A 15,506-nucleotide genomic window follows, 5' to 3' on the forward strand; every position below is an offset into this window, starting at 1 on the left:
GGGGGGCAAGGATTGCCACATCTTCCCCTTAGAAAACGAATGACAACCAAAAAGTACGTTTTCACATGTATAATTTGATTTCAGTCATAATAATTTACATTAATTATTATAATGAGGATGCAGGAATGCGATAATGCAACACTATTATCGGGGTAATATGCCCCATGGAAAAATACCTTGCTTGTCTCTTCGTGGAAAAAATCTGCAGACGTCCATGATTAGGGGGGCATTTGCCCTCCCCTGGCCCCGTGGGCGCACGCCTATGATCCCCGTGATGGAATATGTAGCTCAAAGCCAGGGCTTTAAGATCAAATTTGATTTGTTATTGTTTTTATTAGTAATTACCTCAGTTTTCTTCCTCTGAAGTTAAATTATTCATGACGACGATTTATGATTACATTAAAGATATGAATGAACATACACAATGAACCCATTTTGGTCGGAACTCGAACTCGGAACCTTGTTTGACAAGAAATACAAATATCCATAAGGCATGAGTGTTTCATTGGAGATGTTCCTCTACTTCCGTCATTTTATCACTAATATATTTTTTTTAATATACAATAATAAATCACAACTACCTAAAAATAAATAGTATTTTGCATTTTCACATGCATATGTTGTTTTACGGTTAGAGTGTGAACTGGCACCTGTTTATTTAGATTGTTCATTATGTTTCGTGTGTAGTTAAACATAGGAAATATGCTTGATGAACGATTAGGGCTATAAGAATTCCGTCCGTGACAGAGTGGTTAGCACAGTGCGCTACGATGTCTGATGTCTTGGGTTCGAATCCCGTCGTGCGTATGGGTGTTCTTTGTGAGTGCCCCTTCATCAATTTCATCATATCACTCATCCTCGTCGTCGCGATTAGCAAGAGGTGAAAGAAAAAAGACGCCAAATAAGAAAATAAAAAGACTTATAAGAATCATTCTTATTTCCGGACGTGTCCTACATTTTATAGTTGTGTCTGGCCTCCGGAAGGAATTTGAAAGAAATCTCAAATGTCTTATACGTATTTTGAGCATCACGTAACTTCAAATTAGATGGAGAAACAGAAAATCTGAGGGGAGTCTAAGATAACGTGGTTCCTTGGAGAAGTATGCTTAAATCAAAGAGTGTGCATGGTTGCTACTGGATGTTCGGAAAAGCAATTACAATCCCAGCTCAGAAATTACTTCACGATTTTCTAGATCCGGAAAAGTCCGGATATAAGTATAAATGTGCTTACTTTGTGAAGTTTTATCGATATAAGTGTCGGTAATTTGTTCCAAGTAACAAGTAATTATTCTCCTTATTGGAGAAATAAGACACACAATTCTGTTTTTTCCCAGTGTATAGTAGTTTTTTACATATTAATAAACAAGAACTTCCAGACTTTGTTTACGAAATTGTGATTTTTTTCCTTCCCGAATTCATGGATTGTTTTCTCTTCCTGGCCCCACATCGGCGAAAAACGTTCTGTCTTACATACACAAGTTGAAATCACATACAGCCGTGCTATTAATTAGCAGTTGAGGAATTTTGAACTCAACCGTTCACTTCAACATTAATTTTTCAGCTGAAGATGTGTCATATTCTCGTTATATGCTAAGATGTGCTAGTAACCTATTATATTTACTGCAAATGCGTTCGTGTCCAACATTTTGAGACAATTAGTCCTACTTTCCGCTGAAGAGTGATCTGATAGCCCTATGTGTGATGAGAACTGTTTTTACTCAATTTCTGATATCATTTATTCCAGCATTTCCTTCAACTTCTATTACCTTGTTATTACCTCCAATGTTTACACAACTTTTCCTTCGTACTCGACCTTTGAGTTCAGAAATGTTTACAACACCCCCCATCTCCCGCGTGTAAATAGCAGGCAACAACACTCTGGAAGACCATAATGTATACAACTTGTTTACTACATATTTTACGAAAATATTAGAATGTTAGCTTGATATAACTGTGGATTGTAAGGAACGAAATAAATACCTGTTTTATACGCACACTGGAACGAGCGCAGGCCTGCTGTGAGTCACTCTGGCAGTGAAGGTCACTGATCGAAGTAGTTAGTGCTTGCTTGCTACAAGCAGGCGCCTTATCTTTCCTCAAGGAAACACGGAAATCTTCGTTACTTTTTTTCGCCAGACTAATGGTGAACATTTACAGGAACGTAAGGAGTAGTATCGTATTCTATTGCAATTAGATTTCGTGGTGTTTAAAAGATATCATAACAATATGTAAATCTCTTTTGTGACCTACACTGAACTTATTTTAAAGTTTCATTGACATGTGAAAGCGGAAATTTAGAGATCCTTCTTCCTTACGATTTCTAAACAACCGAAGGGAGTGGTGAACGTGAAACTACTTATTGTTCGCCACAATGGTATGTATTATACAAATGGTCTCTAATCAAAAACCCTATTACATCACAGGAAGTGATATTTAAAACAATTCTACCACGTATCCAACGTAACCAATATTCAGATTGATTCCAAGCTTCTGTTTGGGTTATTTTGTGTCGCATTTTTACCTCTTGCGATAATCGCGACGATGAAGATGATGGGTAATGATACGAATGCAATGCTACATCTATGCCTCACCAGGTTTCAAAAATGGATCCTCTGGCTTTGTAGAGAGTTACGGTGATTTTGATTTTTATTTTCATTTGGCATTTTAAGTCCACTTTATGCACACAAAGGCTAATCGAGACTTCATCTACAGTTTAAAGTGGGATCCTAACCACTGTGTCTCCACCGGGTATCGAACAGGGGACTCCTTGATTATAAGGCGACTCCTCTACTACAGCGCCATCGGGAAGGATGAGAAATAGATAGATAGATAGAGAGAGAGAGAGAGAGAGAGAGAGAGAGAGAGAGAGAGAGAGAGTGTGTTACGGTGACTACGATAATGAAGAATTGAAAGTAGCAGAACGACTAAGCTATTCTTTTGTCAATATTGGGATTGTTAATGAATGTTATGAATGTCAGTTCAAATTGAAAAAAAATAAACTAAAAAATTTCCAGAGTGCCGTTACAAATCGTTCATTTTTCTCTTTCCACACATTACTTTGCTACTATGTAGATATTTGCATGCTAAGACGTAGAAAGTGCTGCATTTTCAGTGTGTGGAATTGCGATTTATTTCTGAGAATGGAGTGGGTAGTGGGAAAAGGATCACCTCACATGTTTGGATTATACCCCCTTCCCCTACACACACGCGCACAAAATATATCGGCTGTTGTTCTTATAAGGAAATATAACATGTATGAATTGTGTCAAGAAATATTGGAGCCTATTCACATCCCTACGGAACTTGGAAGAAAGCCCACGTAGAGATTGGGAAGTTTTCTTACGACAAAATTGGGATGTATAGTAAATTAAAAAGCAAAGTCCTACCTTGTGCTTTGCACCAAGCCATGAAGGTGTATAGGGGGTGTGGAGTTAGTGGAGTTAGGGCCCCACGCTTTCTTCATCAGGGCGAAGGTGGGAATGATGTGATCAGCACCACGCCCCTGGCCGCCTTACCCCCCCCCCTTCCCCAGAGTTTCCTCCAGGTACCCACTTTATACGACGCTGGGTGGGCACCGAAGCAGCTTGAACAGGTGGACAAAATCCCGATTATCCCCCGTCGGGGATCGAACCCAGATCTGTCGCATGGTAATAAAATGCCCTAACGACTGTGCTACTGCGGCACATACAGTAATTAAGGCAAGAATTGTTTTAGCGTTTCGTTCAACGTTTTTAGGGGAATCATTTTCGGAGATATAACGGGTAGCTCTTATCGGTTCTGCGACCTGGGTTGAGAAAAGGCGATTTTCTAACGAACAACATTCCACCTGACAAGTCACGTGACTTTCCTACATTTCCTGTGCCTGTTGGCTTTTGCATGAAAGACGAGTTGCTCTTGAGACAGACAGAATCACCCGATCACCTAATGGTGCAATGTGTGTTGTCTACCCTTCCGGCATTATTTACTGCCATTAAAGTCTTATGGGGAAGAACTTTTTTCCACCACTGTACATAACACCATCAGATCACATTACTTACCTCTAAGTCAAGCGAGTCAAATTGCAATTCTTGTCTTCATTGAGCTACTTCTCAGGTGACACAACTAGATCCTTCTACGTAACTAGTGCTACGAAAAGACCTGTGCTACCTTAAATGGTCATATCAAGGATATATCTACTTCTGACAATTAATAATAAATGACAGTAGCAAACCTGAATATATGCAGGAGAGAAAAATACCGTTTTCAAGGGCTTGTAGCACGGAAAAGGGACGTCAGTGATCAAAATGCTACTGAGAAAAGTTGTTTGTCTTGGTGTCCTTTACACGCTGTGAAAGATTGTGTCTTTATTGTAAATCTTCAATAAAATGTGAAAACTGTTTTGTATGTAATGTGCGGAAAATACATTACAAGGTTTCGAAGAAGTGAGAGTCAATTGTGTGTTGTTGTGAGGGTTGGACTCAAAACAATATCTATTAATTTTTTAAAAAAATATTCTTATCTTCTTATTTAGGGAATGTAGTTACTTCTACTATTTTATACGAGACAACTCAATAATATAACGTCATACTAACCTTTGTATAGTTTGCCTTAACATTTACTTACTATTTATGTCCTAATTCCATAAATATCTATATGCTTTCAGTATATCACCTCACATATTATTTTTCTTTTAATTTTCATTTATTACTTCTCTCACACTAAATCAAACATTCCATCTCGAACCTCTGATTCGACAACATAACTGTCACAACAAAGGCAAAATATCCTAATTACTCGTCTTATCACGAAATTTGTTGACAAATAGTCGCATCATAATGAAATCTAATTAAACAGATTCAGCTGCTTTAAATTTATAAACTCTAAATTCAAATTCATTTCAATGTAATTAATTCTTCCTCACCAACCTACGTATTTATCTCTTCTTTTCCATATCACACCTGCACGACCAAACTACTACTACTACTACTACTACTACTACTACTACTACTACTACTACTACTAATAATAATAATAATAGCATACTAAAAATATTCAAATTACTATGAAAACAAGAACAAGCTTGGTCAAAAATCACGTTCTACTATTATTTAATTGCTATTGTAATTAAATTATTTTGAAACAATAAAGTTTACACAAACAAAATAAACGGGGAAACGGTCATTCAATGGATCTCACGTCCTGGTTTATTTTTAAAGGCACCAGGACATAAGCCCCTACCCCTAAAAGTAGGCGGGTGGAGCGGGGCTTTCTTCGGGGTTCCCCCTATTTATTTGTTATGGATTAGGTATATCTTATTAGATAACCACATAAAGGTAGTTTGAATACACACACAATCGCAAACATGCACACATACAGTGTTCGTCGTTCAAGACACTACGAAAAACAACTTTTCTGTAACTTTTGCACATTAGGATCTCTCTTCTAGGCTATGAGTTCAGGGAAAAAAAAAACATTTTCAATCCGTAGGTATGCATCGTTGTGACACATATTCCTGGTTTCCACTGTCAATTGTTTTTCTGTCCCATAACATATTAAAAGTAAAAATATGCTACAGGGACAGCATGGTGCTACAACCGAGAAAAGAAGCTGTTTTTTTAACACTTGCCCTTTAATTATGTTTCACCACCCATACATAACGTTGCACTTTTTGTTTATTTATTTCTTTACGACTTAGATTTCGTGTCGAAGTTTAGAAAGTAGTACCTTCCCTTGCGTTTAAATATTAATTACAGTTTTCTTTACTTAAGTATCGGCTCCCGTGGCAATTTCATCATGTCATCACTCATCCCCATCTTCGAAAATTAGCCAAAAGTGGCACAAAAAGCGAAGTAAAGTAAAGCAAATCAATCAAGTAATTTTTTTTATTTCTGTGTACAAATACTGGTCAAAAAAAGTTTTGCATATAACAAATTTTTATTTTCTGCATCACACAAGCTACACATGTCGATACCTCCGACTAGGGAAATGAAAGTACAAAACACAAAACATAGTTAAAGAAAATTCTGAAAGATATAACAAACAAAAGAAACAAAGTTGCTTTACTAACCAAAGTAAGATGCAACAAAAAGATCATCAATTACCAAGGTGAGTAAACCTATCAGAAACCCCTCACCGTCTAGTCAGTAACGTGTGTGGCCTCCACAAACACCTAGACATTCTCGAACACGACGGGGCATGCTGAAAACCAGGTTATCCAATGCATGTTGTGGAAGATTGTCCCATTCCTGAATGGCAGCGTGTATCAGATCACTTAGGGTTTGTGGTGGGTGAGGGCGGTTTGCAATAGCACGTTTCAGAAGGTGTCAGGCATGTTCGATACAATTCATATCGGGGGAGACTGCTGGCCAGTCCATCCGACACATTGCATGCCTTCGAAGGAAAAAGTCCACCGAACGGGCACGGTGAGGACGGGCATTATCGTCCACCAACGTGAATCCTGCACCAACATTCTGAGCAAATGCCCTAACGATGGGTCGAAGAACACAGACCTCGTATGTCTGTGCATCCATAGTACCCTGTATGTGAACTAATGGCGTCCGACGACCCAACATGATTCCTGCCCAGAACAGTGCCGAACCACCCTGTTGCTGGAAGCGTTCCACCATGAACGCTTCATTGAACCGCTGCCCATTTGCTCTCCAGACACGTATAGTGTTGTCATCGGGGTGCAAACTAACCCGTACTTCATCTGTAAACAGTGTTTGTGACCACTCTTCCCAGGTCCACTTTTCATGTTGTCTAGCACATCTTACGCGTAGTGCCCTATGTCGAGCAGTGAGTCGGGGAACCTTCAAAGATCGACGGGGATGAATCCCTATATAGTGCAGTCGGTTTCGCACCGTTTGGGCGGACATCATGATCCCTGAGGCCTCAGGGAGCTCCTTCTGGAGTTGGGTTGTTGTGGACGTAGGACGTCTGCACGCAGAAATACGGATAGGTATGCCTGTCTTGTGCAGCCGTTGTTTTGCGTGGTCTTCCTTCTCTGGGTCTATCTGCTATTGATTGGGTCTCCTGGAATTCTTCCACACTCTAGAAACGTCACTTTGATTACAGCCTACCTGATGAACTACGTCCACTTGCTTCATAGCTTCCTGTAGTAGAGTCACTATTCTGATTCTATCCATTGCCGAAAGTATGTTTACTGGCATTTCTAAAATGTAAACTCACGCCATGACAACCATTACAACCTTCCTTGAGACGTCCAGTGCTTTATAGCCCCCCCCCTTTTCTCACCAACTGTGAGACAATCGGTGGGTGAATCACGAGGTTAAACATGCTTCAAAACCCGGCTATAGACATGTGCCTGCTCTTTTGTGTGTTGAATTGGCCTTCAGTTGATGTGTGAGCTTCAATGGAGATTTGTGGCGCCAGTGATGCAGAATTATGAAAAACTTGCAATATGCAAAACTTTTTTTGACCAGTATATAAGGAAAAATGAAACTAATAATGATAACACAATGAAAATAAAAACAATACAGTTGGTATCCTCGGATACACACATATACAAAAATCAAATACAAATACCATAAGTCAATGGAATATATGTATACTATTTAATCGTCATTATGCAATACTTTACGTCTTTCTATGCACGTCGGCCAACCTGGTAATATATTACGTTTGTGGTTCTAGCTGTTGAACAAGTGCAGCTTCATTTTCTTAAACGTTCCGTATTGAAAAATGACTTGTATTGTTGGGGTAGCTTGTTCCAGGTGGCTGAGGAGGTACCAGAATACGAATTTAAGTAGAAGTCAGTTGTGTAAAGTATGAACAGCAGCAACATTTTGTGTAATCTGCTGTTCAGAAGTAAAAGTCAAAAATATGTTGAAATTGGCTGACGTATTTTGTATCTTCTATTTCCAGCGCTTTCTACAGTAGAACTAGATTGCGGTAATTACGTTTATTACTTAGGTCGGTAGAGAGAGTGCAGTAAGCCGAAAGCTCTTTAACATATTACGTCTTCGTGGTCTGTCTAGGCAATGTGATCGTTCAGCGTTATTTAAAATTATATTACTCTTGTGTAGAAAAGCAAGTGTGTATCATTGACTGTGACCTTAGGGAGGCTCAAGTTTTTATAATTTTCAATATCTTGGGGAAATGTACGAGAACAAACTGTACTTATATGTGGTTGATGTGCAAGCTGTGATCTACCGACCACTTGCTAATAATTTTTCACGTCCCAGTTAACACATTATTGATTTTCTTAATTTTACTTCGCTTTTTGTGGCACTTTTGGCTAATTTGCGAAGATGGGGATGAGTGACGATATGATGAAAATTGATGAATCGACATTTACAAACATCCATGCCCAGGACTAAATTCGAAGGCGGGACCCCTGGCGTCGTAGCACGATGTCGTAACCACTCCGCCACATATACCAGCAATGTCAACGCATTAGATTGCAGTGTTTCTTGTGTAGGGAACGACATATATAATTGGCAATCGTCAGCATAGATATGGTAACTACATTGGCTAAACACCGATGGGATGTCGTTTATATAGAGGACAAACAGGAGAGAGCCCAGAAAGCATGTCTTTACGGACGCCATAGGGAATAGGGAATGTTTTTCCACTGTAAACTATTTAGAAGGCCATAGACATATTTTTGACGTCATTGGAGACAGGGACTTTGAGTTTGAGTTTTTGGTTTAAGTCCACTTTATGCACAGAAAGACTAATCAGGACTGGAACTACAGTTTATAGTGGGATCACAACCACTATATGCTTCCACCGGACATTGAACCCGGGTCCCACTGTACCATCGGGGAGGCCCGTTGAAGATAGCAGCGGAACAAGATTTATTTCAGGGTCCAATATGTTGCCGGTTTTCGACAGCAAAAACATACTTATCAGTGTCAACAATGAAACAGCATACATACAGGAGCGTATGCCCCCGTGGCAGATTGGGCACCACATCGCACTACGACGCCAGGGATTCCGGGTTCGAATCCTGGCCTGGGCATGGATGTTTGTGAGTGTCCATTCATCAATTTTATCATATCATCACTCATCCCCATCTTAGCAAATTGGCCAAAAGTGGCACAAGAAGCGAAGTAAAATCAAATCAAATCAATCAATACACGTGCATGTGTGCCTTAAAGTCAACGTTGTAACAACAACAACAGAGAGATCAATGCAACATCAACTTCACTCCTTTTCGACTGACGAGAAACACTTTGTCAAAGACAAATGCTCCATCACCCTGCATCCGCATCTTCATATTTCATCATTCTTCCCGGAGAACAAGTCATCTTTCTCTCGATTCTCCCCGAAATGAATAAATAACATGTTGCCATCTAAGTTATTCATCTTGAAATGGACTTCGGAGCGCACGTGGAGACCTGAAGGTGAAACCGCAAAGAAGATGAAGAAGAAGAAGAAGAAGAGGAAGAAGAAGAGTCTTGGGGATACTTCTTAAGACCACGAATCCAAAGCTCTTCGTTTCCAGAAGCAAGATATCCTCCAAAGCTCCTCAGCCCTTGATGGTCATCCGAAGTAGAAGAAGCCTTCCAGATCACGCAAACCAAGAAATTTAAGCGCTCTGACAGTCGGGGGAAAAACTCCAAATTGATGAGGGCTGTCACGCAGGGGAAGAGGGTAAAACAAATGACTAACCTGAAGCGTCTGCTCCACGCCCTCGATGAGGATGTAGCAATCAGAAGACGAGTTCCATTTCTTGATTGGCTCCCTTGCCAGCACATAGTGGCTGTCTATCTCCTTGCCTTCCACGGACACCAGCTCCGCCTGAAAGAAGTACAGCGAATTGAAAATGGCTGAAAAAAGGACAATGGAATCAAGAAAACAAGCTTCATTCAGGAAGAAAACATCAAACCGAGATCAAGGAAGTTACTTGCAAATTGTCTGTTGCTGGGGGAATTCCTTGGGCCAAATTGAAGTGAAGCTATTGCACATATTGCAGACCTCCGTGGCGGAATGGTTAGCACAGCGCGCTACGACGCCTGGGTCCCGTGTTCGAATCCCGGTCTGGACTTGGTGTTCCTTGTGTTCTCTTCATCAAATCCACCATATCATTCCTCTTCCTAACCTTCGAGAGCAGTCAAAAATGGAAGAAAAGCGAAGTAAAATAAATGAAATCAACCACGTATTTCCTCATGGAATAGCTGAGGGGTAAACTTATGTCAAATTGTATATCCAAACCGTTTGATATTTTGGGGAAGGTTATGGGGAAGCATCGTATGTAATAGCCCATGCCAGACCGGGATTCGAACCCGAGACCACTGGCGTCGCAGCGTGCAGTGCTAACCACTCCGCCAAGTCGTTCAGCTTAATTCATACTCTCATGCAGATTCTAAAGGAGGAAAGTGACTTTCGCTCCATGCTAAAAAAAAAGAAGAAGAAGAAGAAACATGAACAAGATGTGCATGAAAACTGTAAAATAGAACTTTGCAAAAATATTTACAGTAAAGTCTAAAGTTTTCGGTAGTTCCCAACAGTCTACGCCAGAAGTTGCACTTTGCCAAGAGTAGAACCTTTTCTTCGCCTTGCATCTGAGACGTCGCAACATATGATGCGGACGAGCTGTGGTCGGAAGAAAGTTAGCCAAGTGACAAAGAGCTGCCGCGAGATTATTTGACGTTAACCACTTCCATGCAGCGCGCGGTGCATGCGGAACTTTGGACGAAGAGTTCCAATTACTGACGAAGAACTTGGGGATTCTTCTGTAACCCTTCCCCCAACCACCGCCCGCCCTGTCCCCACTTTGCCCAAAACCTCATCTCCTTCTGGTCTCCTCTCACGAGCGATGATATTTCCTTCTCCTCTGGGAAACATTCGAGGGAGGGGACAGTTTGTAAGAGCTCCTCAGCTTCCTTTAGAGCTCACTACAGATGGAAGGAAAGGATTTTTCTTTGCTAAACAGGAGAAAGGAAACGCATTAATGGAAAAAAATGAAAGTTTGCCCCAAATAATATCCAAAAGTTGAAGATGCCGCCAACTGAAAAGTATTTATAATATAAAATAATATAATTTTATTTGGAGGCTAATCAGGATGAAGAGACCATACTGATGATGAAACACACACACGCAGGCACGGACTCGAATTCTGAAATGTTGAAGATGCCGCCAACTGAAAAGTATTTATAATTTAAAGTAATATAATTTTTATTTGGAGGCTAATCAGGATGAAGAGACCATACTGATGATGAAACACACACACGCAGGCACGGACTCGAATTCTGAAATGTTGAAGATGCCGCCAACTGAAAAGTATTTATAATTTAAAGTAATATAATTTTTATTTGGAGGCTAATCAGGATGAAGAGACCATACTGATGATGAAACACACACACGCAGGCACGGACTCAAATTCTGGAATGTTGAAGATGCCGCCAACTGAAAAGTATTTATAATTTAAAGTAATATAATTTTTATTTGGAGGCTAATCAGGATGAAGAGACCATACTGATGATGAAACACACACACGCAGGCACGGACTCAAATTCTGGAATGTTGAAGATGCCGCCAACTGAAAAGTATTTATAATTTAAAATAATATAATTTTTATTTGGAGGCTAATCAGGATGAAGAGACCATACTGATGATGAAACACACACACGCAGGCACGGACTCAAATTCTGGAATGTTGAAGATGCCGCCAACTGAAAAGTATTTATAATTTAAAATAATATAATTTTTATTTGGAGGCTAATCAGGATGAAGAGACCATACTGATGATGAAACACACACACGCAGGCACGGACTCAAATTCTGGAATGTTGAAGATGCCGCCAACTGAAAAGTATTTATAATTTAAAATAATATAATTTTTATTTGGAGGCTAATCAGGATGAAGAGACCCTACTGATGATGGAACACCCACACTCAGGCCGGGACTCGAATCCTGAACTTTTTTGTAAAAGATCACAAGTCTACTGGCGTGCCCAGGAGTTTGGAAAGAGAGGGGTTACGAATGCTTTTTTTAATAAGCCATAATTTTGCCATATTTTCCTGCCATTGACGTTCTTTTTTAGGAATTCTGGTCCAAAGGAGAGGTTATGACCCCCCAACTCCCCCCTCTGGGCACGCCACTGCACAAGACGAACTGAACGGGCTTGCACTATACCTGCAATGTATATTATAATATCATACGATTGTCTAACGAAATGTCTCTACTCAATCTGGATGTCAAGTTCATTTCTGAATGTGGGCCTCCCCGATGGCGCAGTGGTAGCGTCGTCCCCTTGTAATGAAGAGATCCCGGGTTCGATACCCGGTAGAGGCACAAGTGGTTCGGATCAAACTGTAGGTCCAGTCCCGATTAGCCTTATTGTGCATAAAGTAGAGTTAAAACACCAACTCAACTCAACTCAATATCTCTGAATGTGTTTCACTTGTCTCTTGGAGAAACACATAACTATATTTTAGAATGTTTGAAAGAGGGAGAAATAATCAGGGGGAGTTAGAGACAGTGATGGACAAAGAGGGTAGAGAGAGGGAAGTATGTGATAGGCTCAGTTTCTAAAGAAAAGGTAATCGAATTTACATTCTTTGTTGGTTACCATGACGGCATTATTTTGTTATTTGGATAGATGAACATAGCCGTTGTGTGCCAATCAAAGAAGAAGGAAGGAAGGAACATGGACTAAAAGTATTCATGAAAATCTTATTATTATTATAATCAGTTATGTGTATGTTTATACTATGTTATGTTCGGTTTTGTGCTCAGCGACTATTATTTCTCATACAATAAGTCTAAGCAATGGGGAACGAGACGACATCAGGAAGATGAAGAAGAAATGTGGAGAACAAAGGAACAGACGCAAAGGCAAACTGAAAGGGAAGATTGATTGATTGATTGATTGAATTGGTGTTTTAAGTACACTTGTGCACAATAAGAGACTGGACCTACAGTTTAAAGTGGGATCCGAACGACTATGTGCCTCCACCGTATATCGAATGAAAGGGAAGACATAAACGTGGTGTTAAATTCAGAGCAGTAGAGAAAGGAGATATAGAAAATGAAGAGAGAAGGAGACAAAGAGAGAGAGGGAATGAGAAAGGAGGGAGTTGAATGGGGAGAGGAAGAGAAGGAAGACGAGAGAGAGAGACGAAGATACAGACCACTCCATTAAGATTAGGCACACTACGAAGAACGTGGTCGAGCCTGAATTTCTAACTGAAAACTCTACGCTAAAGAATACTTCCATGGCGGAGTGGTTAGCACAGCGCTCTACGACGCCAGGGGTCCCGGGTTCGAATCCCGGCATGCGCATGGGTGTTCGTCGTGAGTGTCATCATATCATCACTCATCCCCATCGTCACGATTAAACCAAAAGTGGTAGAAAGGCAACGTTAAACAACCAAATCAGTCAATCAAACGAAGATACAGATAGAATGGAAATGATGAGGGAAATAGACAACAAAAACGAGAAAGAGACTGAGAGTGAGGTAGTGAGAATGAGAGAGTGAGGTAGTGAGAGTGAGAGAGTGAGGTAGTGAGAGTGAAAGAGTGAGAGTGAGGTAGTAAGAGTGAGAGAGTGAGATAGTGAGACTGAGAGAGAAAGTGAGAGAGAGAGAGAGAGAGAGAGTGAGAGAGAGTGAGAGAGTGAGAGTGAGGTAGTGAGAGTGAGAGAGTTAGAGAGTGAGAGAGTTAGAGAGTGAGAGTGAGGTAGTGAGAGTGAAAGAGTGAGAGAGTGAGGTAGTGAGAGTGAAAGAGTGAGAGTGAGGGAGTGAGAGTGAGAGAGTGAGAGTGAGAGAGTGAGAGAGTGAAATAGTGAGTGAGAGAGTGAGAGAGAGAGTGAGAGAGTGAGTGAGAGAGAGTGAGGTAGTGAGAATGAGAGAGTGAGGTAGTGAGAGTGAGAGTGAGGGAGTGAGAGTGAGGGAGTGAAGTAGTGAGAGTGAGGGAGTGAGAGTAAGAGAGTGAGAGAGTGAGAGAGAGTGAGTGAGAGAGTGAGAGAGAGTGAGAGTGAGAGAGAGAGAGAGAGAAACTGAGTGAAAGAGAGAGAGAGAGGGGGGTATTAAGATTTTTATGATCTCTGTCGAACAGTATAAGGACCTCCCAGATGGCGCAGTGGTAGCGTCGTCGCCTTGTAATCAAGGGGTCCCAGGTTCGATTCCCGGTGGAGGTTCATAGTGGTTCGGATCCCACTTTAAACTGTAGGTCCAGTCCCGATTAGCCTTCCTGTGCATAAAGTGGACTTTAAACACCAAATCAATCAATCGAACAGCATAATAAATGTAAATCACCATGCACTATATATGCGAAGGTATGTTACATTTTATTCAATTTACTACATTCTTAGTTTACTAGAATATGTGTTAACGAATTCTATTTTCCGTGCATTTTATACGGCTCCTAGTTTATTGTAGCACACACCCTGAGAGAAGATAAAGCGAACTTTTCCAGCCATGAGCTCAAGAGCGTGTTTGGTTGCTAACAGATAAGACTCGCTCGTTATTTTCATGTTCAGATACTTGCACCAGAGAATGCAATAGTCGTAGAGTAAGCTTTACGCATGGCTTACCATGCTGGAACGATTTATGTTTTCGGCGATAGCGAGGCTCCTGTGCGTTACGGGGAAAAAATAGCTAAGCTTTTCGAAGCCACACTTTCAAAGCTTTACTCACCTCAAGATGCTTGATTCCGACAATATTGTAAATGGACGATACTGCAAGATCAGTATTTGGATGTAACATGTTAACAATGGTGTCTTTGCATAAAGCAATTACGAAGATCGTAAGTTAATAACTATTGAGATAGCTTATAACGAACAGGGCCGTTATTTTACACTGATTTTGGGGTTTAGTGTACTTATTAATAAGTATTCCATGGTTTGGAGAAAGATGCTACTCCATTGGTGAGTATTTATTGGTCAACACACTGATTCCCATTCCGTTATGATGATAAGATAAGTAAGGAAGGTATAAAACAGGGAAACAAAGGGCGAAAGACAGAGAAAGAGATAAATAAAATTTTGGGAAGGAATTGAAAGAAAAAGACAGAAACATGCATAGATAGGATGGAAAGTAAAAAGGAGAGAGAAAGAAGAATGAGCAAGAATATAGATATTGAGAGAGAATGAAAAAGAGAATGAATGAGGAGGAGAAAAAGAGAGAGAGTGTGTGCACACGCTTTGTGTGTGTGAGAGGAAGAGAAAGAGAAAGGCGAAAGGCACACACACACACACACACAGAGAGAGAGAGAGAGAGAGAGAGAGAGAGAGAGAGAGAGAGAGAGAGAGAGATAGAGAACGAGAGAGAGAAAGAAAGAAGTAAGTAGAGAAGCAAAAAAATAGAGAAAAGAGAATAGCACATAGACAATGGATGGACATAATGCAGGAGAGAAAAGACAAGTTGAAAGAGATTGTGTTTGAAAGATGGAAGGTTGTGTCTCTGAGAAAGATAAAGACGAAAAGTAGGAGAGAAGCGACAGACAGCACGTAGAGATAAAGAAAGAAGTGGAGATATATAGCTAGATAGGGAGAGAGAGAGAGAGAGAGAGAGAGAGAGAGGAAGAGGAAGAGAGAAAGAAGATAACACAAATATTG

General features: G+C 40.4%; 1 protein-coding gene across 1 annotated transcript in view; it reads right to left on the reverse strand.

The window, feature by feature from the left end:
- LOC145982116 (C3 and PZP-like alpha-2-macroglobulin domain-containing protein 8) overlaps positions 1-15,506 on the reverse strand; it is a gene marked incomplete at its 5' end in the record, with an annotated part of 142,297 nt that overhangs the window by 7,661 nt on the left and 119,130 nt on the right. The window contains one exon of the mRNA XM_083115681.1: positions 9,616-9,744. Within this exon, the coding sequence (XP_082971807.1) occupies positions 9,616-9,744 (129 nt within the window). The remainder of the gene's footprint in view (positions 1-9,615; positions 9,745-15,506) is intronic.

The sequence above is a fragment of the Lepisma saccharinum genome (genome assembly GCF_977018435.1).
Source record: "Lepisma saccharinum chromosome 9 unlocalized genomic scaffold, izLepSacc3.1 SUPER_9_unloc_1, whole genome shotgun sequence".
Classification (NCBI taxonomy): Eukaryota; Metazoa; Arthropoda; class Insecta; order Zygentoma; family Lepismatidae; genus Lepisma; species Lepisma saccharinum.